This window comes from Vanellus vanellus (genome assembly GCF_965231255.1).
Source record: "Vanellus vanellus genome assembly, chromosome: 1".
In the NCBI taxonomy this organism is placed as follows: domain Eukaryota; kingdom Metazoa; phylum Chordata; class Aves; order Charadriiformes; family Charadriidae; genus Vanellus; species Vanellus vanellus.
Window position 1 is genome coordinate 77,882,724 of NC_138905.1, and position 27,251 is coordinate 77,909,974.

At 41.1% G+C, this 27,251-nt stretch overlaps 1 protein-coding gene across 2 annotated transcripts in view; it reads left to right on the plus strand.

Annotated features, from left to right (window-relative positions):
* PARVB (parvin beta) overlaps positions 1-27,251 on the plus strand; it is a 64,826-nt gene that overhangs the window by 21,196 nt on the left and 16,379 nt on the right. For both annotated transcript variants that reach the window (XM_082497243.1, XM_082497244.1), the window contains exons 2-7: positions 4,050-4,139; positions 7,071-7,141; positions 16,085-16,187; positions 19,532-19,672; positions 20,544-20,659; positions 26,341-26,399. In XM_082497243.1, coding sequence (XP_082353369.1) covers positions 4,050-4,139; positions 7,071-7,141; positions 16,085-16,187; positions 19,532-19,672; positions 20,544-20,659; positions 26,341-26,399 — 580 coding nt within the window. The remainder of the gene's footprint in view (positions 1-4,049; positions 4,140-7,070; positions 7,142-16,084; positions 16,188-19,531; positions 19,673-20,543; positions 20,660-26,340; positions 26,400-27,251) is intronic.

Here is a 27,251-nt window from a genome sequence, read left to right on the forward strand (position 1 = left end):
GGCTGCTGGTACAAGTTCTGCTTGGACATCTGAGGGAGACCTCTGCTGTGGCCTGGCCTGCCAGTGGGAGCAAACAAACTGGCCTGGGGCAACAGATACAGGATGGTTTCTGCTGGGGACCAGCCTGGACTAAGTGATGCTTTGGGACAACAGTGCTACTCCAGCCTGGCCTCAATTTCCTACTCCTTCCCATCATCCCCTACAACAGTTTTCCTCTGACCATTCTATGAAATTAAACGATCAGGATTTAGAGAAAGATGTTTTACACAGGTCTCATTTAGAGAGTGAAGAACTATGCCAACACAACAGGGGAAGATTTTTTCCTATGGGAAAGGGAAGGGGCATTCCTTTGAATGGGCAGGTGGACAGCAGGCAAGAAGCAGTAATACTTCATGTGGGATCTACCATGACTATAGCCTGTTGTGCCAAGTGCAGCTCTGTTCTACCAGTAAAATGCCCTCTTTCATGGATGGCTTGTTTGATGTAAGGATCTCGTATAAATCTTACAGCAAAACCACTGTTGCTGATACAAAGTCGAGGAGGTTGGCATTTGCCAATCCATTAATATCCATAATATTTTACAGTACCTTTGGGTTTGGGAAAGCATGGGCTGAAACCTGTTCTTTGTTGTAAATTTTCATTAAAACACCTATCAAGTTCTTCTCAGAAATGTACCTGTTGCTCCATCCTGACTATTATTTTAAATGTCTCCGCTTGCTCATTTGTGGGTTCTCTGTTTTTTTTCCATCATTGTGGCTCAGTTTCCTTTTCCTGCTTCTGTTTCTTTGCTCAACAGTGATAAGTGAATACTGGGGGCAGTGAGCAGGGAAAAAGTCCTCGGCATTTGTTCAAGTGCAGCATGAAAGGGTTCTGGGGTGCAGCAGTTGTTGGGAATACCCCTGACAAATTTATGTTCCTGAGCACAATTGCTTCTCTGCGTGCTGGCTGTCGCTCTGTGAATCTGTGCGTTCCTGGGGCAAGCTGTTGTGGTGGGGAACCAGACTTTGGCCAGAGGGTGGAGATGGCTTTCTCAGGAAGCTCCTTGCAGAGAAAATGCTACCTTTGAGGTGCCTGATTTTAGGCAGCCAGCCGCAGGCCAAGGGAGGCGCTTGGCTATTTGCAGAAGTGGCAAGGATAGGGAGGCATTCCTGGCTGGGAGTCCACGGCCAAGTGCTGTGTCCCAGCCCACCCCCACTTAGCAGCTGGGAGGCTATCTTTGTGCCTCCTCCTGTGTCACCATGCCTAAATTAACGTAGGTTTGGCAGTCCCGAGGTGGCAGCCCCTGATCCAGTTGCTGCTGCTCCTTCAGCATTCAGACGGCCCATGCGGTTCATCTGCGACCCGTTTGTGCTGCTGGGGCCAGGATGGCAGGGCTCCTGTGTAAGAGGCGCAAAAAAGGAGGTAGGAGACATTATATTTGTAGCAAGAATCTCTTCCTAAGCTGTCTGCCTAGGACCTGGTATACGGACTTTCTGTAAGCAGGGCTGTGCCTGGGCAGCAGGCTTTGGGAGGCTTTCTGCTGGCATAGCCATGCTTTGCCGGTAGCAGTAAGAGAGGATGTTGTGGTCCTGTGGGATCTGGCCTAGCTGCACTGGGTCTGAAGGCAAGCGTAAGGGTTTTATGTGGCTCTTCATGTCGTGAGGGATGGGGGCTTAACAGACAAATTCATATTGATGTTTTCTTTCAGTTTAGTAAATTGCTCAGAAACAAGGTGTTTTTGTTAGGAAGAGTGGAGATAATTTTTACATTAAAAAAAAGAGCAAGTGTGTTATCTTAGTGGAACTTATGGAAATAAAACTAGTTTAGCTGCATTTAAAAGTATTCTGGCTTGAAATGTATGCAGCATTTTGTTTATACAGCATACACTGAAGACAGTACCAGGTGTTCACTGCCCAGAGGAACTTGGCAGCTCTCTTCTGCATTTGCAGAATATTAGGAACAGTGATGCCCTGACCTTATTGGACTGTTGGCATTCCTAGAATGACAGCAATACTATGATAATGAAAAGCGTTACATCTAGAAAGAAGGCTGGTACTTTCAAACAGAATGTGGTTTAAGTGGAATTTGGGCATTTATAGTCCTAGCAGTGTTTTGAAAATTTTCACCTGTCATGTCCAGTTTCCACACGATTTTCTTGTGCCTCCTGGTGGCTGTATTCCTATTGGCATCACAGTGTAGGAGCTGCTCCGGTGAGAAAGCTCTAGTTGGGTGTAATGCAGACAGGGCTGGGTAAGGCATGCTGAGAGCTGTTTTTCTGTTGCATGAGGCCTCTTAACTCCCTGACTCTTGTTTGGAGAGGTTTCCAAAAACCGGGAATGAATGCAGAAAAGGGATAATAGGGAGTTTCTTTAATAACGACATTTATTCAGGACATTAAATCTCAGCCTGCAGACATTGCATTTTGTTTGCAGTTGAGGATGCTATTCTGTTCCCTTCCCTTTGCAGAGGGTACACAATACAGAAAGCAAGCTGTGCTTGCTGCTGGCATACCCCCTTCCCGCAGGCTCTGGGCATGTTAGCTCTAACCAGCCGCTCTAACAAGGTTCATAAGCCATAAGGTCTCAAAAATATGGGACTGGTGTTTGTTGCTTGAAGAACATAAGAACAGAATTTAATAATTGAGGACTTTAGTCATGCTCAGTATCATGCTGTGAACCAGAATTAGCTAACATCTTGGAACTGCAATTAAGAAATGTGGTAACTCGTTTTAAGTGCCTTCTTTTCAAGTATCCGTGAGACAAGGAGTGGGGATTGTAGTGTGTTCTTCTTCCCTCTCCTTCTATGGGGCAGTCATGTGTTCTTCCCTCTACTTCTCTGGGGCAGTAGGATCACTGTGTTTGCCCCTTCTGTCAAGCTGGAAAAAAGCAAGTACTGATGCAGAATTTGGTAACATTTGCAGACTGCATGCAAATGATTAGCCTGTGGTTTGATTTTCCAACTGGGAAGCAGAATAGTGACTATTCTTGAAGGAAGTGCTTGTTGGGTTACTGTGACTATTAGCTAACTGTCCCTCCTTTTCTCTCCCCTGAGAAGTTTGTCTTGTAGACCTTATTTATTTAGAAATCCTTGCTTTTCCCCTAAAAGAGTACGGGATTTGGACCTCTCCCAAGGAGACTGCAGTACCACAAATGCTGCCACAAATGATCTTAGCCCATGCTAACTGAAGAGATGGGGCTATTACAGTGTCTTTATATCCCGTTTCAAATGCGTGTACTTCAATAGCTTGGCTTATAATAAATAATCATCATATGAGTTTAGGGGGAGATGTACCTTGGAGAGTGTAAAATTGTTACAGTTTTTCTAGCACTTTTCTTACTGTAAAGCTCTGTGAAGATACTAAACAGTTGTTCAGTACTTTTTCTCAAGTTCAGTTCCTCCCATGTGGCAGGACGAAGGAAAGTAGTTTAATATCCAGTTTATTGATGAAGGGTACATTACTGACTTTTCCAGATGAGAGCTGTAGGTTTGTGGTAAGAGCTTGAAATCACAAATTCCAGATTTGTGTTCACCAGCTTGTGCTACATCTATTTTTAGCCAGTGGCAATGCTAGAATTAAATACATTTTCATCTTTATTTGGTAGGTCTCCCTGGGATTCTCTGAGGCTTTTAATAAGGCCAGTAGCAAGTTGCATTTCCTCCTGTTCTGCAGCTGGAAAAAGTGGTGATGAGTGGTGGTCATGCTATGAGAAAAGGAGTTTGTTTTTACAGTTTGCTGTCTGCTCTAGATCTGGGCTGCTCTGCAGACAAAGCTCACCCCCCTTCCTTCTGGAGAAACAAGCACTCTGAGGTTGCTCTTACCACAGAATTGGGTTTCTTGAAAAATATTTTCAGCCAATAACGTGGTGGCTCAGTTTAATAAAAACCTATAAAAGGATGTTACTTTATTTTCCACTGTGGCTGCACTTCTTGATTCCATAAACTGTGGGCCTATTTTGAAATGGATCTGCCAGATGTTTTCTCTTAGTATGAGTACCCACTTCAACCCCTACATATCTGAAAACTTTACATTTATTACAATCTTTCTTTCTGTTTTTTTTCCCTCTCTTCAGTGAGCGACCTCCAAGAAGAAGGTAAAAATGCTATCAATGCACCAATGAACCCAAGTGCCGTGGACATCCATCCAGAAGACACACTGTTAGGTAAAGTATTCAAGCTACAGACCTCAACTAAGCAATTATTAATGAAGGTGGCCACTGTGACCCCCATATCCACCGCTTTACTTTTGAACGTAGATTGCTCAGTTGAAACTGAGAGAGCTGGGCATGAGAGTTGAGAACTGTTGCATGTCACATGTAGACTAGAAATTTGAAGGGCTAAATTGGAATTAAAGAGCAGTGCCAGCTATGCAGATACACTTAAACTAGGTAGTTTATGGGAAAATTGATTTGTTCAATGAATTGGCAGAGAACTTGACTTCTTCCATGGTCACACTGAAAGCAAATATAAAGTTGAGATTTGCAAAGAGTTAGATGGAAAATACTGCTGAATTTGTCTGCTTAAGAGTTACTTCAGTTTCATTAACTCATTGGTCAAGTGGATCTTGGTCTTTATTTGTCCTCATGGACATTATCCTTTGGTAAGGAAGTGGTATCCTCTCTCTCTGTGTATAGATGGGGAACTGAAGTGCAAAAGGACCAAACCACAGAAAATCTGTAGCAGAAGTGTGTGTTGTGGTTCCTATGGAACCCTTAGGCTGCCTTGTCTCAACGTACATACCACACTGTTGTTAACTAGTGGATGCCATGTTCATCCTTGGGTTACTGCTGCCAGTTTGCGAGTGACAGTACAGCAAAATGGGACCTGATACTGAATGAACAGATAAGCATTTAGACTGCTGAAATTAGTAATTAAATGTGATTAGAAGTATGTAAAACAAGGAATGCTTTATAGAAAGAAGGTAAATATTCAAATTCTCGTTTTCTCTGTTCCCTACCCTCCCCGAGTCCCTACAAGACCAACAGCATAATTTAATAGCAAGAAGTGTCTAAAACTTGTTGGAATAATATACTTTTTTTCTTTCTGACCATATGTCTCTTGATCTATGTAATTAGCTGAAGCAAGCTGTCATGGAGACAAGTAATAAACCAGAAAATTAAAAACAAAAAAGTGTTAGTCATTTAGCTTTTCTGATTAGAAGAGTAGTAGGAAATGCAAAGTGCTGTTCTTCTGAGACATGGGCAAAGTGTTGATTGCTCTGTGTATGTACATGGCTCAGGAGTGTCTCCAATGATTTCTTCTGGGTACCACTAAAGGTGTGTATGATTTTAGAAGATGCAGGACCATTCCTGAAGGCCTGTCATGCAAAGGCATGACCACTGGTGACCATTAAGCAAAGTTCTGTGGTAAATCGTATACCATTACGGGTCAAATCTTGTTCAGGGTTTCAGTTAGCAATATTTTGGGTGTGTAGTGGGTGTCACTTCCTTGTGACTAGACTGCCTGTTGTGGTTTGGGCTGGATGGATTGGCCACTGAATGAACGACAGATGCTCTACCAACTGAGCTGAATCACCCCAGGGAGTAAGAGGAAGTAAAGGAACAGGGAGGGGGAAAAGCAGCAAGAGAGTTCCGTTTTTTGCCTAGGTTTGTAGAAATTTGTGAAGTATGTGTAGACAGCAAGGTCTTATTTTTTAAATAAAGGTTAGGGGCCCTGGAAAATACTGAACCCAAATGTCTGGGTGAAATCTAAGGTATCCCAGCTAGATGGTATAGTCTGTCTTGTGTCTAGGATGTGCTAGTGTCACGTTTCCCATCTGACAGTGGCAAAGTCTAGCACTGCAATAGGAAGTTGCTGTAGGTTGGTTATTGTTGGAAAGGGTTCCTCTATGCAATGTAGCGATGGTCTGACCAGTGGTCATACTGAAACCCCTCCTTTATTGTCATGCTGGAAGGAATTGGGAAATCAGTAGGAAAATAGGACTCTGTATAGCATGTCTAGACTCAGCTAAAGGTAAATTCATGGGGTCTATAAATAATTATTTTAGCTGAATAGGTGTGGATCCCCTCATGTAGCTGTGACACTGTCACCCATCCTTGTATTCCTGTTGTGTAGTAGACAGGGTTTGCTCTCCACTTAAAGGAACAGATCTAACCTAGATCACAGCTACCACTTCGTTACTAAAGGAGCTAAAATGAAGAGTGCAGGGAGAGGTCTTGGAAGCAAGCACCAGAATTTAAAATATGAGACTTGCTTTAGCTGCTTCCTAAATACTGGTATCCATATCTACGGTAACATATAAACATGTACGTGATGCACGTATCCATGTGTGCTGTTGTGAAGATAATTCTGCCAAAGGTTGTTTGGTTGTCAGCCTTACTGAGCTCAAGTTGATTCTGCTACCAACATTTCTGTATCAAATCACGCCTTCTAAAAATTATTTTATTCCATGCTTCTTGTGGTTGTCCTGCTGATTATTGGAGAGCATTTCTCACATCTGTCTGCTCCACAGCAGCAGCAGAAGTTTATTTTATGTTCTTCCCTCATGCACAAGTACAACTGATGTAAATTGGGGAAATTTTCATTCTCCAGCTTAACCAGAGGTGAAGGAGTTCAGGCACTTGGGGCCGCATACATGACTAAGTTTCAGGGAACCAGAGAGTAGAGGCATCAACTTTCAGCCCAAGTCTCAGCAGTTGCACTGAGTGTAGTGCCATAAGCTTGCTACACTCTTCAAGATGTTGCAATTTGGGACAGGGGCTTTGAATAGAAATTTAATATAAATTGAGGAGATGGATAAAAGTAGTTGGCTTCACTTTTTGGCACGTTAATATTAATATGCCCCACAGGGTATAGAGGACAGCGATCTTCCTGATGCATTCTGCAGGGTCTGAGTTGAGGAAGGTCAGTGGAAACAATCTTACTTTAGGGAAGTTAGGGCTGTGTTATCTTTCTGCACATCTCTAATAATGCCTAACACTTTGATCATCAGATATTCCCTTGCTAAGAGATGACTAGGCACTGTTATGTTTTGATCAGCTGACAGGCCACATCATGATTAGGAACTGTTGCAGTATTTCAGCAGTGTACATTTGAAGTGAATCTAACTAAAGTTTCCCATTTTACTTGGACAGAGGAGAATGAGGAACGCACTATGATTGATCCTAACTCAAAAGAAGACCCCAAGTTCAAGGAGCTGATCAAGGTAGGAAATCATTATTTTATCCTTCTTCAATTTAACTAGTAAGCTGGAGTCATTTACAAGCCGATTACCAAAAATACAGTTGAGAAATACATCTTGTTACTGAAGTGTATGTGTGAAAACTGAGGTCATCAACAAGGTAAGGCTAAAAGCAACAAGAGAAACAAGAAAAGGCTGAATGTCGGACTGCTCATGGCAGTTATGGAGTAAAGTTCCATTGTCCGTTTATATCCTTGTGATTGTCACAGCGAGGATCAGTGCTTAGCTTGAACCTACCTGCAGTCACTGCATGTAAACCTAGGTTCCTTCTGCCTGTGAAAACAGGGAAGGAGCTTTGGAAAGCATTAGTGAGATTTCAGGAGAGAAAAGAGTAGGACTGAAATGAGCAAGGGCCAAAAAGGGAGACCTTTGGTGTTATGATAAAGTTAGAATTGAGATTCTTTTTGCCCTATATTCTGTTTTTTTTAAAGAAGAAAAGTCCTCAGTCTTCCTGTGTGATAGGGCAGGGGCCAGATTGTCCCGAATCTGTATTGTCACTGGAGACACCTGCCCAAAGTGTTCATAATAGTGTTCCCAGCTGTGCTGATGTGAGGTGTGGCTTCCTGCCTCAGCAGTGTTCATGATGGAGGGTTTGATCTTGAGGGATTATGTTTAGAACCTTTCCTATGCGGTGTCATTGAGGTTAACAGTGAAAGTTTAAGCAGGGAGCAAAGGGCTGGCAATTCTGAACAAATATGATCTCTTTCCAAAAAGCATTTGTGCTTGTGTTATACTTCCTGCTACACTTCCTCTTTATTATTTTGAAATTATTTTTTTAAATTATTTTTGTTAGAAACGACAATGCAGCTGTAGCTCGGTGGGTCTGAAAACTTTGGGTAGTATAGACTGTCTCCAGATAGGGGGTCGAGCACGTTCCTTTCAGGAACCCTTGTGCACCTGGCTGCATGCATATGCTTCACAGAACACCGCAGCAAACTGCTCACCTGGTACGCCTTTAAAACAAGCCCAGTGATCTGTTTTTAACACTGCAATAACATGTTTAGGATTACAAAACCACATAAACCCGAGTTTAGCAAGGAGCTGTGCTCAGTTTTCTTTGTTATTCTAATTCACCTGGAATACATTGTGGTTTTTAAATTAAGTGAATTCACTCATTCTTTCTTTGTTAGTACTGAAATCCATTAATTCTCTCAAAATGTACAGTCGTCTTGCCACCACTCTTTCAAAATGTACTGTGGTTTCTTTGGTAGTGGAGCAGCGATATTATCATGAATAATTCAGCTGAACCGGAGTTGTTGCAGTGAAGAAACCAGATGCACTCTGTGATGCAGGAGACTTGATATTGGGAATCAGAATTGCTTTTAAATTGGGAATTTTGCTGTTGAATTTAATATGAGTTGATGAGTCTTCCCTGGATGTCGTAGTCTAGCAAGGTTCTATTTTCCAGTTTTAAGACCTGAAAACCTTCAGGAGGAATGAGAATCAGGGCTGGAGCAGCACTTGAGAATGTGTCTGAGTGCTTACAGGGCATTGCAGAATCAGGCTCCGGTTCACTACACCAGTTTACGCTTGCATGAAGAGAGAGTAATAATGTATTACCAATTGAACTGCAGCAGCTGGTGCAGGGAACAGCATGTAACTGGGGATTGTTTCCTTGGGATCATCCTCAAAGGAGAGATGTGTCCTATAGAGTGCCTACTTGAAAATTATGTAATTTAGGTAATTGCTAATCATTTGCATGCCTCTCAGCAGTTGAAAGTTTTTACAGAGATTCAGCTAGAGAAATATTTAACACTATGTTGGTGTGAATCTGTAAGGCAGGGAGAGGCTTGAATTATGTTGGCAAAACCTATTTTATGCTACAGAGTTTGGATAATGCAAAAAAATGAGCAATTTATTCCTTGTTTTCTGTTCTTCAGTGGTTAATGACATTTTCCAAGAGCCCCAGTGCTGGATGTGAATTAGGCATGCTAAGTGCTATACAGCAGCAGCCAGCAGAAAAGACTGCCTGCCCCACTGAGCTTGAAATGAAAGATCTCAACAGACTAGCAAGGAGTTGAATAGATGGAGGTTTTTGTAGTTCAAAGTGTTTCTCTCTCTTTTCCCCTCCAAGAGGAATGTGTCAATAGCAGCAACAGAGCCTCATGCCTTTTGAAATTTGGCTTAGTTTCATTGGTGCCAGCCCAAATCTCTTTCAACACCAGAGTCAGGCATGCCAATGGTTTGCCATCATTGATTTTCAGTGTTTCTGTTCTGTCAGTTACATGCAGTTGAGTAAATGGATCTCAGTGCAAATAGGCAGCAGAGATATCTTTTGCTGACACTGGTTTAATTTGTCTTTGTCTCCACAAAATGTTGTTTTAATTTCTGTGAGCCTCATGCCATAGGAATTATATGCATAGTGGATTGATCAGTGCAAGCTTGTGTGAACGTTTGGAAATGATTTTGACAAGAGCTGTTGTAACTCTGGAGGGACAGATTGTATAGCATTGTGGTGACATGGAGAGACCAACAGAAAAAAATCCCAACAAAAAGTCTCATTTCTCACTCTTATTAAAGCAAACATACAGTGAGTCCCTTTGTTGAAGTCTGCTTAGTTGGGGATGCTAAAATATCTGCTTTAAGTCCTCTTGGACATATGAAAATCATCAGGAACTAGTATTATGGCTCAAAGTTTTGTTTGTTATGATCATTGATGGTATTCTAAAAATAGTTGGCCACAGTTTGTCAATATGAAGTATTCAACTAAGGTCTCTCTGTGGCCAGTGGCCTTTTTTTCCTCACTTCATTTGCTCTGTGTGTAATCAAACACAGATTGGGACATGGCTGAACAGACCTGAAGCTGAAAATTCAGATCAGGGAAAGAGAGATGAATTATTGTTTTTTATCTATATATGTATAAATAATTTATTCACAAAATACTCTGGTTTCTGGTGTCTGAAATGTGTGAGCATCTTTTACTCATTGCCCAATATTTGCCAAGTGACAAGTGCACAACTAACTTAAAGTAAGTGTTTGAATTATAAGTTTGGGCTGTTTTGTGATTGGATACAGAGGTGTCCTGTGATATGTTGTTTCTTGTATTCTTTAGAGTCAGGTTTCTAGTCTCTATGTTACCATGAATCTGTTTAAAATTCACTTGTCATTAATATTTAAAGTTCCCTTAGTTGGTCCATGTTACTAGTTGTAAAGGGTGTCTGGGAGTTCTTCTAGCTCTCTTTTGAACACTTGAAAAAAAAAAAAGGGGGGGGGGGGTGTTGATCTATGATCTATGTGTGCTTCCCTTGTTCATGTGTTTCTTTGTGTATTAGGTGTAAAGGTGGAAGGAACCTAGTTCAGGTATGTCTGAAGGGTAAAAGTTTCAAAAGCTTCATTGCTGATTGTCATCCTAAACATAATTAGAGTTAATAGGCTGTAGGAATTGAGTCAAAGGCTTTGAAAAGATATTTTAACATTTCACATAATTGGCAGATTTCCCAGTGTTTTCTCATGTATTTTGGTAGGAAAAGTATGAAGAAGAGTTTTTACTGATCGAATCCAAAATTTTAGAGCAGCAGCTTGCAAGAATTGGGTCCTGTCTGAAGGTGCCTTGCCTTGACAAAAGACAGCAAGTCACAGTTGCAAGATACTTTCCCTCCTTGCAAAGACTTCTGTAAGACCAGCTGATACTGCAACAACTTTTGGCCTTCAAAGCCTCCTCTAAACTTAATAGAGATCCAAGCACTGCAGATCTAGATACTGCCTGAAACGAGTAAACATTCTCATTTGTAGTAAATCATTCACTGCCCTAGAAATTATCATCTTTTTTCCATGTCTAATTTTATGGCTTTTTTAAGCTCTCTGTGGTGAAGAGAAAACCAAAATGAAGCCACTGTCCTTTTGGTAAGGCTTCACAGGTGACCAAATGAAACTGTGCTTCCTAAATGCTCTGTGGTCTGCTTTTGAAAACAAGAAGCCTTCTCTTTGTTGACAGGCTGCCAGTGCTTTGTGCTTCGTCAATAGTTTCCAGGCCTGAATATGAAATTTTAATATCAATTTCCATGCTCAACCCTGAAGCCAGTTAAGCTTTCATACCTTTGATCTCTGCTTCCTAATTCTCCCAGAAGTCAGGGGGAAAAAGGTCATTGAAACCAGGGGTTTTCTTTGCTGTTTTTGGTGACTGGGCTTCCTGTTTTCCCATTGTGCCAGATGTGTTAATATAGTTTGTCTTGTTTTTCATTTTGTTCATAGTGGTGACTGTGGGGTCCTTATGTCCTTGAACTCTGCAGATTAACTCTGAATGTGCCTCAGCAGCCTGCAGCACAAAAATACTTCACTGAGCTGTGAAGTTTGATGTAAAAACCCGTTTTGTGTGAACTAAAAAAAACGGACTCATTTTTCCTTCTAGATTTCTAGCACCTTTTTGTTTCAGCTGTCTGCCTTATGACGAATTTCAGTTTTCAGCCCAGTGTTTAGTAATGCAACTTGGCTCATTTAACCAGACATATGCATTTGTCCTAAAAATGATACAATAAATGGATGTGTCAGAAGTTGAAGCAGCGCTGGAAAGTTTACAACTACAAATGCATAAGTTTGAGCATTTGATGCTGTTTGGAGATGTTTTATATGAGTATGGATATGCATGAAAGGGTAGGCATGGTTTTGAAGATACGGGGATACTGTATTAAAGTTTTAAAATCATGCTGCTACTCCCAAAGACTATAGAAAAGTAGCTTTTTATGAAGGTATGACAAGTTAAGCAACCTAAAAAACATTTCCATGTACGTGCATGCTGTTTTGTGAGTCTCCAAGTACTGAACAAGATGAGTCTCAGGTGCACTGAAGATCATCAGCTACATGTGGGATCTTGTGGTGGCTTCACCAGCCGTGGCATGTAAGGAGAGGCATGGTGTTAGGGCTGACACTTCCTCCGTCCTGCAGTGTTTCTTATACACCCATTATTTAATGCAGCCCAAGTTTAAAAGAAAATATTGAACTGCAGATGTATGAAGTACTGGCACAGAAATGAAGGAACGGGTAGAGGAGTGTGACACATCAGACATACCGACATTAAGCATATTTCATGCACAGAAAAAGCTCTTTGTCTGCACCTTCTGTCTGCTTCTCACCAAGCACTCTATGCCTGTATCAAACTGTTTAAATTTTTAGACATTCAGGTTATTGAATATTTTCTGCTTTTGTTTGCATGAAGGAGCAACTACAAAGAACTGGAGAGCTGACTTTCTGTGAGCAGAGAGTCAGAAAGTATTTCTGCATGTTTGTCATTTCAATAAGCAATATAGTCCTTTATTTCCCTTGTAAAAGTTAAAAAAAAAAAAAATAAATCTGTGCAGAAAGATTTTTCTAGTCTCCTAATTAAGACACAATCAGGAAATCAAGAGGTGGGACAGCAGATTTTTTGGGTTTGCTTGTTTGTTTGTTTTTTAATTAAAACATTTGCCAGTCTTCAAGAGCTGTGAAAAAAAAAAAAACCACTTGGATTTTTTTTCTTAAATATAAATTGCAAATTTGTTTCTTCTAGCAGAGCTGAAGTTGTAGTCTGAATACTAAAGAAGTTAGAATGTTCTTTGGGAGATTTTTCTTTCATTCAGGTGATGAACTATTAAAATAATAAAATAACTATGGCTTGACCTTGTTTAATTGTATCTCTTTTATGTACATTTTTGCCAAAAGTTTTTCAGCGCTAAATTTCTCAAAAACATTTAAGTAGCACATAGTGTAAGTATTTCCCTTTTTTAACACCCTGTACCCAAAGCCACTTTATGATTCCTGTGTACCTACACTCCTGGAAATGGGATGTTGGCTCCTACGTTAGCAGGTACTTCTAGACTTTTATTTTTGATTCCTTGGCATTTTCTAGATTCTGACTTCAATACCATTCAGCACAGGACAGGCAAAATAAGATGTTTATTAGTGGTTTCAAATAGTTTAGCATCCTGAGTCTTCCTTTAACAAAGCTTCTAAGGACTTTTGGAAATCTGGCCTCTTCCTATAGGGACTGTAAAGGGATCTGATTATCAAATGATAATTTCAGCTGAACTTCAGATAATTTTTGAAAATCTGTTCTGTAAATCTCATGGAATACCTAAATCTTCTATGACTTTGATTTCTTCAGTTGTTTTTCTATTGATGTCTCTGTGTGTCAGACTTGTATTGTTTTGGAATTAGGCAGTCACCTTATTGATAGGCTTCTAAAATCTCTTTCTAGATGATCTGGGACAAGAAAGTATCTTGTTATTTAGGACTCACTTTTCTGTATCACCGGTGAAGAGTTTTCAAGGTGGAAGGTGGTGTCCCTCTTCTCATTGTCTTTCAGCTGTGGTATTTCTTTACTAACTTGTCTAATGTGTCTCTCCAGTCCTTTACCATAAATGTCCTTCTATCCCCTGAAAAAGACTGAATGAGACAATAGTAGCTGATTGGAGGTTTCTCTCCAAACGTGATCATGGTTCCCCACCTGCAGAGCAGAGCTCTGCTCACTGTTTAGTTTAGGCTGCATCTTCTTGCCTTTAACTTTTGCTGGCTGTGATCTCTGATGAGCTAATTTTGGTTGGGGTTTTCAAAGGAAATCCAAAGGTTTGATGCCCTATGCCAGGTGATAGCTGACGTGTTATGATTTTTTTGACACCCCTAGCTTTAATTCTAGAAGAGGAGGACTGGGCAGGGAGAGTTTACCTGATCCAGAGGCTGCTGAAGAGGCATCCTGAGAACTCCTAGAGTTTCACCTCACAGGAGGTGAAATTGTCCTGACATTTTTCTCTGCCCATATGTGATATATATATATCAGGCTGTGTGACATAGAAGCAAGATGGTTTCCAGGGCACGTTGAAGCATGTGTTAGGAGACAGGCTTCCCAGTGTTGCTTCTGTGACCACAACCAAAGTGAGAGGATGACTGTACCTGCCAGAACACGGTGCTGCAATACCCCTTTCCATCCAGAACCCCAAGTGCCAGCAGGCTGGGCTGCTCAAGCAGAAGTGCGATTGTCAGTTCATTGGCAATGCAAGCCATGAAGCTGTTGCAGGAGGGGAACATGAGGCAGGGGAAGGAGGGGGAGAAGCTAAATGATCCTCCACCATTAGGTGGATGTGAAAGTGTGAAACAACCTGGTGGCATGTGTTGGAATACTGGTGGTAGATGTAACTGCACAATGGAGGCCATCTGATAGAGAGAATGGCCCAAGAGATAGATAAAGTTCCTGCAAGGTCACAGGGTAGCAGTGGGGCAATAATAGTGGTGCAGAACATATCCTTGTATATCCACATCTGCCTTCAAACACCACCTCCACTTTTCCTTTACCTGCTCTAGAGAAGACCACCTTTGATACAAGTTGCTGATACTGACTAGTGAATAACTTATCAGAAACACTTTATTTTGAAAGAAAGCTTTTTAAAGGAGTAATTTTTATTATTGAGATTTTTCATCCCTTTGGGCAGCTTAGAGGGCAGAAGTGATTTACATGTGTCAGCATTGATGCTGATCCTTGCTTTCTATTAATTGACTGGTTGCCATATCACCCAGCTAAAATTTGCCACTTACACTATTTTTAGAGTGGAGTTTCAGCCCTGCACATTTTCAGCATGCTTTGGAAGTACTAAAGATATAGATTAGAGATACATGAAGCACTAGTATTTCATGTTTGGATTGTAAACTTCTTTGTGGACAGTAAGCCTAGCAAAACTTGCTTGAGGTTGGTAGATTCAATGAACCTCAGTAGCCAGGCTGAATTACTTAAATGTCGTCGTGACTAACACTCAAATGCTCATGTTTCCTCGGACTGCCGAGGTGGGTGTTTTCCATTGCAAGCCTGTCTATATTTTGTTTATTTGCTTTTGTTTCACTATCTCTTGTATATTAAAACCCCCAAACTTTCTTAGCCATCATGACTATTGAGAAGAGGTAGAAGTATGGGATCTAATCAGAAAGTGAATTTAAAGATTCCACAATTCTATATGAAGCAAATTAAAAACTGCAGAATTTTTAAACGAGGCTCATGCTTTAGGTGTCTCTAGTTAATGGATTTTGCATGTCTATGATTGGCAATATTCTTCTCCTCTTACAGAATCAAGGATTTATCAGGATTTAACATTGTGTCTCTTCCAATAGAACTATATTATTTTTGCGAAAGTTATTTAATTTTCCAAATAATAAATTGGAGGAAAGCACTACTGCCAACTTCAAACGGTCAAGGCTGGTTTTCCTGTAACTGTTTGGAAATTATTATCTTTGGCACCTGGAAAACTTAACTCAGTTCCTTTTCTTTTTGAAGGTTCTTTATGTTCATTCCTGTTTTGCAGGTGATCGAGTGATTTTCATAGTTATAGTAGTCAGCATATGAGGACTATTATATATGTTGTAGAATGGTCATCAGGTCCATTTGACCAAAATTTTAATTCCAGACTTCTGTACTCTGCAATAGCGTAAGACAAAATGCTATTCTGTTGCTAATGGTAGGGATATAGCGAGTGGGTCCGTTTAGCTCCTGTTAGTAGGCGTGTTCACTCTTTCCCTTCTGAAGCTCTTTCTGGCACACCACTCACATCTATTCATGGTAGAGAGCATGGTGGGAGCATGGGACTACTGTCATCTATTGGCAGGTCTGCTGTTCACATAAAACAGGTAAGACATGATTTTTGGGACCTGGAGAGTATAGATGCTAGCACAGGTTATTGATGCAGAGCTGCTAGTTGCTACTTGCTTTAGAATTGGTGCAATAAGGAGACATTTTAATAAGGAAAAATAGAGGGCACTAAAATCACCATGCTGCAAGACCTGCATTTAAAACAATGGAGCAAAAGCATCTCTTTGGTTGTTATTTCTCTGTAACTTGGAAATATGTAAATATGATTACTTTTCCTCTGTTTTATATTCCTTATTACTGCCTTGAATGGAAGGAAAATATTTCATTGGGTTTTAGATATTTGCTTCATTTTTCTGTACTTCCAGGTTCTAATTGACTGGATTAATGATGTGCTGGTGGAGGAGAGAATCATTGTCAAACAGCTTGAAGAGGACCTTTATGATGGGCAGGTGCTGCAAAAGCTGCTAGGTGAGTTTACACAAGAGAACGGGTCCCTTCCAGTCTTTGGGGCCGCCAAGTTAACCTCTTCCAAAGCTGCAGACAGCAGCAGGTCTGTGCAGTAACTTACCACCTCACTAGGGATACAGTTTGTTTCACTGATAAATCAGCTTCTCCATCTGTTCTTCTCAGGCTGTCTGCTGAAAAGGGAGGAAATCCAGATGATTCCCAGTTATCTGTTTCATGGACTGAGTATAGTCCAGACAGCTGAAGTATATGGCAGAAAAAAAGGCAAAGAGATTCGTGTTTACACTGGGGGACCAAGCAGAAGCTCTGTGGTCCAGAATTTGTCTGTATAGTTTGCTTCTGAAAGCTTTTGGATGGAGAGCTTTTTTGAGGTCCTGATAGAATTACTTTTAGGGCAAAAAAATGAGAAAAAGAGAATGCATGGCAGCAGGCACATACTCATACTGTGCACTTATGTGTGAGTGATTCATGAAAGGATATGCTCAGTTAAGCAATTGTGATTTTGCAACCCCCTTGCATCTTTGCAATGTGTCTGTTCAGGCAAGAGGCACAACGGCAAAAACCTTATGATGATGCAGTGATTTATGAGGCTGCTTTTAGCAAACAGAGATGTGAAGCTTCAAGTCCCATTGTAAATCCACACTGTTTCTTGGAGACAGATAGTCCAACTGCTCTCAGTTTACTTAGGACATGTTTTCAAGAGTGGGCTGGGATGTGGGAGGTATGGGTTGGAGTGGGGCAAGAGGACCTAGTGGTGCTAATTCCACTGGTACTAACAATGCTGCTTACTGAATTTTCTGCATATGCCCCTTAAATAACAGGTCTGCAGTGTTTTGGTGAACATTCACAAGTTTTTAAAATTGGTTAACAACAATTAACTTTGTGTGCAATTAAAACTCCTCAAAAATAACTTGAGGAATAAAATAAGAATGCTTTTAACACTGCTTGGTTAGACTGCAGCTGGGACCCTCCAGACATGGTGGAGAGCAGGGTGTAGATTGAATTTTAGCTGGGGAGTATTTGTGTGAACACGGTTGCACTTCTTAACATATAGCCACTGCTGTTTTGGCAAGGGGTAGCACATTTCACTGTAGCCATTTTGTCATAGGTATCACTGCTTTCTTACGCTCCCAGTGGAGGCCATGGTTCCACCCTCAGGCCTGCAGACATTTAGAAAGTGTTTAGTTGTACGTACGTGCATATGTAGCCCAGTTGGACTTAGCATATCTTACAGGAGGAAAGGTGGGCACGTATATCTTGCAGCCTGAGACTTTAACTGGATTGTTTTTTCCTCATTTTCTTCCTGTTCGGCCTCCCCTGACCTGAAGCTGTCACAACTCAGCCCCAATCCTGTGTTGTGTTCAGTGGTGTCTTGGTTTCTTCAGCAAGACTTGTATTACTAAATCTATCCATCTTTGTCCTGTCTCATTGAAGCAAGAGGCGAAGCGTGTTATGCTTGTGGTAGTGTTTCTGATGCTTGAGGCCTCAGAATTAAGTCAGCTCTCTGTTGTGCAAGTCGTCTTTTTTGGTGCCTGCAGGAAAGGGTAACAAAGTATGGTCATTAAACTTCAAGTAGTAGTTATTATTTCTTGGGAGTGAGAGGTGTTTCAAGAAGATCTGTCTTGATAGGCAGACACAGAAAAAAGATGAAAGACGACAGCTTGTCAGTGTACTTATTTTGAAGCAGTTTGGAGTAAGAAGTTAGCAAATGGCTGACTGATTGAGGTGGAGTTCCTTGTTTAGTTAATTTTGTCAAGGTACAAGTAGTGCCACTCAGAGAGGCTGGAGTGGCGTGGTACACATACTGTCAGGGTGAAAGGAAATAAATTTCTGCTTGCTGACTGGCAGCTAACCTGGGCTGAGAATAGATAGGAACCATAACACGTGACCAAAAAAAAATGAATCTTGTAGTAGAATTTTTATAAAAAACATCTAAAATAATTTAAAATAATATTTGCATGTTTCGGTAGTCAGTTTAAAAAAGACGAGAGGCAGCTTGGCTAAAGAACATTTTTCCCATTAATAGTATTGATAAAAATTTCCTACTGTAGACTGATAGAAACAGTCAAAATGTGCAAAGTATTTGTGAGTTGATAACCTGCAAGTCGTTTCTGTTTGGGTTGTTAAAGTACTTTTGTATTTCTGTCACTTTTTAAAAATAGATGACATATATCTTAAGCTAGGTAAAATGTCCAGAAGAAACATACTCTTGAACTTGAGCACAGAAATACTTCCATTATTTATATAATAGGTTCTGACAACTCTGAAATGTTTCTGAATAAATCTTTGGAGTTGAGTCCATCCCATTTTGTGAAAACGGTTTTGGTGAAATATGGTTTTTTGTTTTAAAGACTGGAATGTTAATAATAATATATAACTGGAATATGTTCAACCAGTCCTGACCTCCTAGTCCCAGCAGCAGAGCGAGTTTGACCTTTTTTTTTACCCAGGGCGTAGAGAGAAAAGAGGTCAGCTCTTCCCATTACTCTGGTGGCTGGAGGATTCTACTGCACCTTCCTCAGTTCTCTTTCTTCTTTTTTTTCTTTCCTAGAGAAATTCAGCTCCGGTGTCTTTGGCAAGGGACACAATGCAGAGGAAGAGAAGAATGACTTGTCTATGACTTTGGCAACAAATAATTGTATTACAGAAACAGAATTCAAATTTTAGTAATGGCATTTTACAAAATTTCCTTCATTAGTTCATTTTTGGAAGTAATCAACCGTGATGTGACAATGTCATAACAACATAACAAGATAACAAGTACCAACTTACTTTAAATTAGTTCCACTAATCCAGTACGAATCTGTGGGTCGTATGAGTCTATGACTCTTGATGGTTTGAGAAGGCAAAGTATGCTTTAGCTTAAATTCGTACCTTCAGCTAACCTGAAATAAAGCGTATCAAGCTGAAATAAATGTTCACACAATATTTCCCCTTTCTTGTCCTAAATTAACTTTTTATTAGAAAAGTCCATTAAACCTGTGCAGATTCCTTGTACAGTGAAGGCTGTGTTGGCCCAAATGCTTTTCAGCAGTGAAAGAAAATTGAGGTATAGTAAATATTATTACTAACTTGGTGCCTGTCCAAAAGTTGTTATATATTTTGACACCTGATTGATGAGCATGTGCTGCCAGGCCTTACCAGTTTTCTATCACAGGTTTTATTGGAATTGACACACTTTGAAATGTTTGCTTTCAGCTATTTTGCTTTCTGAGGAAAATTGTTCTCTTGGAAAATTTCTAGCAGAGTCCAGCTCTCCCCAGTGCTCTCTCCTCGTTATTTCCACCTAGGCCCTTGTTTAATCTGATTCTGCCTGTTCTTTTTGTTGTTCTTTTCTTCAAATACAGAAAAATTGGCTGACCGTAAACTGAACGTGGCAGAAGTGACGCAGTCTGAAATTGGTCAGAAACAAAAGTTGCAGACAGTCCTGGAAGCTGTCCATGATTTACTCCGACCCCATGGCTGGACAATCAAGTGGAACGTTGACTGTAAGGACTCTGTTATGCTTTCTGTCTCAGCTTCACAGGCCAGGAGGCTATGATAATCAAGATGTTGATCATATTCTCTGTGATGCAGTGTGTTTTTTAAAAATTATTTATTTACTTGCATAGATGGTGTTACCACATCCATGTTTGGATTGTAACTGGTACTTTCTTCTGTGGTCTTTGTTTAAGGACAGATGTATACGACTATAGCATAACTGAAGTAATTTGTTCCTTTAAGGATGTGCTTTCATTGGAAAGTTTTTTGTTTGTTTCATGAATTTGAATCCCTACATATATGAGAAATGTGTTAGTCATTCAGGTACTAGAAGGTGGTCTAATCCTTCGGGCCACCACAGTAAGAAAGAGTAAAAGGATTCTGCATCCTGCTGGAGGATGCAGCTTCTGACAGGCTAAGCAGAAAGTGCTCTCTGCTCAAGCATGACCTGAAAGCCAGAATGGAATTTGAGAAGTCCCTTCACCTAGGTACTGGGTGTGGGGTTCATTTCTTACAGCCAGGAAAGCTTGTGTTAGCACTTGGAAGTCTGCTAAAAGCAGAATTCTCCGGTATTCTCCAGTACAGTGGAAGGCAAGTAATTGAGTCTGCCTGTCTTCATTGACTAGAGAGGGAGCTGAAGCGTTTGGACTCCTAAGTTAGGCATGTTACTCAAAGGGAGGGCTGAATCTAGGCTTTGCTACCTGTAAAATTATATTGTAGGCCCTTTTAGGAAAAAGAGGAAGAAGGATAAAAAGAAAAAAGGCTGTTTTCCCTAAAGGCATTTTTCACTGCCTTTTTCCTGGCTTTTTCCCAGAGCTGTTTGCTTAAAATAAGACCTCAATATTCTTTTATTTGCTTCATTTGCCTTGTTCCCTGCAGCAATCCATGGCAAGAATCTGATTTCCATTCTTCACCTTCTGGTAGCTTTGGCAATGCATTTCCGGGCTCCCATTCGACTGCCTGAACATGTGTCTGTACAAGTGGTAGTTGTACGGGTGAGTATGAACTCATAAGAGAAATTGGTCAGAACAATCATTATTTATCACTCTGATTTTGCAGTACTGGGCTGCTCCCGTCCATTGCCCCCCGATCTCTTGTCGTTTAGAAAATTCTTGTCCCAGTTGTTTAGTGAGTTCCACTCCTGGGAATGCATTTTTGGTGTACTTAAATGAACATCATATCTTTAGTATGTTTGGGACCACCATTTGCTACTGCAATATCAAGCTAAAAACACGTGATGGGATTTTGTACAAGACAGAGTTGTGTCTGTTATTTCTGGCACGTTAGTAAGTGTTTTTTTGCCATACATTTTTTGTAGAGAAGCCATTGAAACACAAGCAGCACAGAAAGGAGTTTCAGCACATAGAATCTCCCTCATCTGGGAAGCCTGTTATTGATGTTGTTTCTCCCCAATGACTTATTATGCAGACTTAGACATGTTGTTTTCCTTGGCATGCTAATAGACTTTCATCATATCTTTCACAGCCTTGTGGTTTTGTTAGCTTTCCTTAGATATGGAGAAGAAATATGACCTGAGGAACCCTGACTTCTTCCCTCCTGCCCTAGATAATGATCTAGTTATTCCTTTCTCTGCTTGGAGAATTTTGGAGAAATGACCATTGAAATGAAGAAAGGACCATTTCCTTTCACTCTACAAAGACTCTACTTTCAGACCATATGTACTCTTGCTTTTTATCTTGCCTTCTATCCCAGCTGAAGCTCCTGTGGCAGTACACTCTGTAGCATGCAAACCCAGCTTTTCTCAACAGCTGTTGAAACACCAGGCAGAGCTGTTCCAGCTGGCACTCTGATCGTGCCGTGACTGTTTGCTGTGGTGCTCAGCGCTGTTGTTGCAAGGCAGGGTCGGCTGCTGGCAGCAGGCTGTGGAAGTGCTTTCTATACATGCCATTTACTGTTAGAGCTGCCAGGCTGTAGTAGGTTTCGTTTCAAGAATAAAGAAGATAAAGTGTTCTCAGACTCTGTTTTGCAAATGTGAATCCCCTTACAAGATGCAATTGCATGGTGGTTGATGAGGCAAGCCTCATTTTGCTTTACATCTAAATAATGACATTTTCCAGGCTGCCTACCTGAATGCTCTAGATGTACAGGGTGTGATGTAAATGAGCAATTGATGGATACTCCCTGCTTCACAATAAATGTATGTATTACCTTTAAGGGTGATTTTTGAGCTGCTTTCAAGCTGCTGTAGTTCTTTAATTTTAAGAACGGTGACCTAGGTATAAAGTATCATGAACGTAAATTGGAGACTAATTCCTTTTTAAATTTCTTTTGACAGTCTTGGAGAGGTGAGGAGGAAAATGTAAATATAAGGTGGTCAACAGTCCTCTGACACCCTGATGTTAGAAATCTCCTCCTGGCCAGTACAGTGAAGTGTCTTCTGTAACTGATGTAAGAAAAAAAACTTAGATAAAGAGGTAAAGCATCCCTTTCCTTGTCCTTAGTTCAAGCTTCAGGATCCTCCACTTCTGTAGCAGAGGGACGGCTGCGGAGAAGGTGTTTTCACATCTTTTTCTGTTGGAATGAAACAGAGAAGACACCTACTGAGAGCATCTGATTCGCTAGGGTCCTCACATCTTGAGACTAGGCTGAGGTGAAGACAGGATGAGATAAAGGCTGACAGAAACCAGGGAAAGAGAGAAAGAGCAAGTCCTGTGTCCCCAGGGCAGTGCCTGAAGGTGTCAAAGCAATGGTACAATGAGAGTTAATTTAAGCTCAAGAGGCTGTAAGCTCTTGCTCTTGGAGCTAGAGCCTGGAGTCCTGGAGATGGTTATGGCAACTGCTGGCTATGAGCTACCTCAGCTGGCTCCGTGCAAAGAGCAGGCTTGTTTCAGCCTCCCTATCCCACTGCTAGGAAAAGCTTGCAGCTCTTAAGTTTTGTTTATTTAAATGCAAAGCAAGGCACAGTATAAACTGAAGCATGTTTTTTCTGGAACAATAACTTTTGCCTTACAGTTTGGTAAATTGAATTTTCATAGTGCAGCTTCCATAACCTAGTCTAAAAATACATGCTGGTTCAGTAACACAGATCTCTTTAAATGGATTTTATTTAGCCTTTGTTATACTAATGACAAACAGAAGAATGGTAATGAGGTTAATATTGTTCCTAATACAAGTAAGAAAACTATTATTAAGAATATTATTACTGTAATTATCAATTTCTTGTTAAATGATCTCTTATTACAGATCCCAGTAATTATTAAGGTTCTGTCAAATTAGATCACAATTAACATAAGGTGTCTGCTCTTAGAAATTTTAGTTTAAATGCCTCTTCTTGCTTGAATATGCATTTAAGGGGATTAATCAACCGTTTGTTAAGTGATTTTGTAAATTCTGCAGAATTAACCCCATAGCAAGAAAACCTTGCAAGATGTTGTGGGAGTATTGTGCAAGAACACACCCACACTGAAATTTTCAAAAGTAGTTAAGTCTCCCTTTCATGGGTGACTTTGGCACTTAGGATTATCATTATCAACTTTGTTGAACCGTCCTCACACTGTGCAGATGCATGAGGTGCTTCTTGCCCAGATGGGCTGTGCTTACACTATGAAAATAAGAGACTGATACTGGTTTAGCAAGTTAGCGCTTAGTGAAGTTATGTGCATTTCCATAGCCCATCCCAGAGCAATGCAGAATACCTTATTAGCGTCTGTAAGTGTTGCGGGCTTTTTCTTCTCCAATTTTTAGTGTCGTGCTCCATAAAATGAGATAATATTATGACAGCACTGTACTATATGGAAAGTATTTATCAAGATCTCCTTAGACTGGTGGTAGTTCTGCCCTTCCCTTAAATTCTTCACTTCCTTTAGCATCTTGACTGAGACTTTCCTAAGGTGCTGTATTTTTTTTAAGTTAGAAATAGTTAATTTACAGTACGAGAAGGATCTGTAGCTGGATGTGTATCCATCAAACCCACAAGCATTTTGGAGAGGACTTTCTGCTTTTCCTTCCTTGGTAGGAAGAACCTTTACCTACTGTCTGTCAATATTACCTAGAACAGCTACAAGACTAACACATCAGAAAACCACTTTTGTTTGTTGTTTTATGATGGGCACAGCGAGGTAGCCATCTCAAGATCAAAGTTCCTGAAACCTAGTTACTTTCAAACCTTTTTGAAATCAATGTCCAGAATTGTTTTTCTTGGTGGTTTATGTGTGAAATAGAAAATTTTGTAACCATGGCAATATAAGTCCAAGTTATACATGAAGAGTCCTAGTGGAGCAAGGGTTTAGGTGGGTCTTCTAGTTAAGATCCTGTTGATAGCAACTCCAAGTGCTGAGTTAATAGTCTAAGATGGTACATATTTTAATACTGGTGTCACTCATTGTGTGCCTGTTGTTCCAGCCCCCCTCAGTGAGGGCAGGGGAGGAGAGAAACTTTGTGGTTTCAGTGCATGCTTCCAGTGAGAACTGAAAATCCTGAGATTTTTCTTCCAGCTGACTCTGCTGCCCGATATTTGAAATGTAAACTTGCATGATGAAGAAATACCCCAATTCAGGAAAGCAAAAAGGTTCTCAGAAATAAGTGTAAAAATTGTTCTTAAGGCTAACTGTGTTGGCTATTTGTACAAGGCTCAGGAATTGCCATCTTTTGCACTTAGCTTTCCTCATCCTCGTTTTTAAGATTGCAGCATGTCCCACTTTGGGTCTGCTGGGATATCTGAGGTATTTTTACGGTAATTCCCTTGTAGTCCGAGTTGCAGGCTGAAAGGTCAGAGGCAGGCAGGGTGAAGAATAAATGTGTCTGGTGGCAGTGGTGCAAGGAATCAAAGTTTTATCAAGGAATGACATTTGCTTTTGGATTGCAAGGCCGAGGGACCTAGGCTTGCTGTGCCAGCAGCATGCTCAGCTGCCTCGGAGGGGGCTACACAGAAATGCTGCCATTTCCACCTATTGGGGAGTCAGTGTTGGCATCCATTTCTCTTTCTTATCAGATGTTTGGAGGCGTTGTGCACTAGTCACCACTTAGTGAGTTTTTGTTCACAATTTATAGCATATTCTCCCTGGGGTACATGGTGCCTGGAAGGTCCAGAAACCTGCGTTAATAAAGTAGAGACGTGGTGAGATGGAATAAAGACAACATTGTTTTGTGCGCAAGAAAACATTGCCCTGTCAGATGCTTTCTCATTTTTCCATCCGTGCTGTCATCCTGGCTTGTTTCACCAAACCTTCTGGCGCTGTTCCTGTGTCTCCCTCGGGGGAGCAGGATGAGATGTATGCATGATAGGGAAGTGAGGGGCTGTGAAGACACGGCCAGCTGGCAGCATCCAGCACAGGGCCCAGCTCAAGCACGGAGCTGTAACAGCACAGCGATGGGAGACGGCGGCTCCCGCCGTGCTTTCAGCCAGGCTCCCTGGGTGGTGGCTTGAGAAAGCAATGCTGCCTTCATTTGTTGAGAAGGGAGTGGAAGGGCAGGAGTTCTTCTTACTGTTTTTTTGATTTCAGTTTTTATTTCTTAGATTGCTTCAGAGGAAGGATGTGTTTCTCTTCAAAGCTGTTTTCCCTAGTAGGTTCTTTGGGGTTCAGCTGGTGAAAATGATTGAGATGGCATATGTGTACAGAGCTTGTGCCTGAGGGGGTGGTTTCCCGGCTTACCTGAGCTAGCAGCTTTATTAACCCTGCTGTAAGTCATACTGACAGGACCGGTTCCTAGATGGCTGCTGAGATTTGAGGTCTTTGTGTCAGCTTTTTAAGCATAAAGAAAGGAGGAAAGAAATTCCTCCATTCAGGCATAAGGCTATATCCCATAGTTTTGGAAGGGACCCATAGAGATGTTAAGAAAGTTTTTGACTCGGGTAAAAGCACTTCCAGCCTCCAGGAGTCATGTGCCATGTCTCCAAAACTCTGGAGAGGCTCAGAAATATTTGAGCCCACCTGCATCAGGGGGGCTGTGTCATAACAGAGCCAAGGATGCTGTTATAAAGCTGTTTTGAAACTGAGTATCACTGCATGCTAACTCTCTGTTGGGTAGGAGACGTCGTATTCATGCAGAAAATTATCCCAAGGAGAGAAAACCCAGCAGTAAGGAAATACTATTCGTTGTGAAATCACTAGTTGGGCTTTTTATGCTCCCTACGTTTCCTTGGTGGATGTGTTCCTGACAGGCGTGTGGCTGCTGGCTTCAGTAGCATGCCTGCTCTAGCAGAGCTGCCCTTATGCCGGGAGAGCTTTGCTGGCACACCGGAGCTCTGACCTGGGGGCAGCTGCCTGCGTTGTTCCAGCTCCAGACCTCTCTGGAGAGCCAGGCTGCCAATTGTGTCAAATTGTCGGTTGACACCGTGACATGAACGAGCGCCCTTTGGGGAGTTTTAAGATGGGGCTGACAAACTCTGTCTAATTTGTGTTCCAGGCACGATGTTGACTCTGGTCTCAGGAGGAGAATTGTTAGTGAGTTTGTTGGCTGCAAATGTTATATATATATATACATATATATATATATATACATCTCCCATTTGGCTGTCAGCCTGATAAATGCCACTGTTCTGGGAGTGAGCCCTCCTTTGTCAGCTGTTTCACCTCTACCTCTACAAAACTTAGTGAGCGTGCTTTATGTAGCTTTCTCCTCTGGGATTCTGAAACATGCTGAATGCTGCAGAGCCCCTAATGAGCTTCTCCTTTACCAATGCTGTCTCAGTTTCTAACTCCATCTTCCTTTCCAGAAACGCGAAGGCCTCCTTCAGACCACTCATGTTACAGAGGAGCTGACGACTACAACAGAGTAAGCACAAAGTGTGTCTGTGTGCACAAAGTGTGTCTGTGTGCACAAAGTGTGTCGGAGTGTGTCTGTGGTGCATGATGTGAGACCATTTACAAAGATGAAAGAGAGACTTAAATCTTCCCCTCACCCTTGTTAAATTAACAAAATCCTTTAATGTGGTGCTTCTTTAACTATAAGAAATAACTTGGTCTCTGGAAATATGTTACAAAGGAGAAAAGTGTCATCTTGATTTTTTTGTGTTACAAAAGCTTTTAACTGAATAGTTCATTGAGTTTGACCTTTGTGGGCCTTTCCCACCCCTCCCCCCCCGCCCCCAGCTTCTGGAGGTAGCCATATATAACTAATTTCTGCCCAATGCTGTCACCTCTCAAATGAAGGGCCAATGTAGATATTTTGGGGAAGAATTAGTTTGACAAACAGCAATTCTTTGAAATACCTCTGAAAACTGGAGTGATACCCTGTTAAAATTGTAAGGAGAGATGATCTTTTTTTCTAATAGTACCTCAGGACTAGAGCTCTGCAAAAAAAAAAAAATTAAATAAATAAGCCACTTTCCTCTCCAGTTTTTGCAACGGATTACTTTGCTTTATGTTTTTACAGTCCTTTTTTTAAGGAGAAGGCTAGACATGCACTTTGGCTGCAAACAAAAGCTATAAAAGCTGAGATTTTCCTTCGTGTAGCCTGAAGGCAACTATTCTAAGAGGGGCTTACATGAGCCCTCCTTCAGTTTATCAGGGTATTGGCTCCCTGTAGAGTTGGCTCAGCTTTCCATGACTTTGAAGATAAATGGAGTACAATGTGGCTAGCTCAGTGGGGAAGATCTTTCAGATGGAAACGCTCAAAAATGAGATC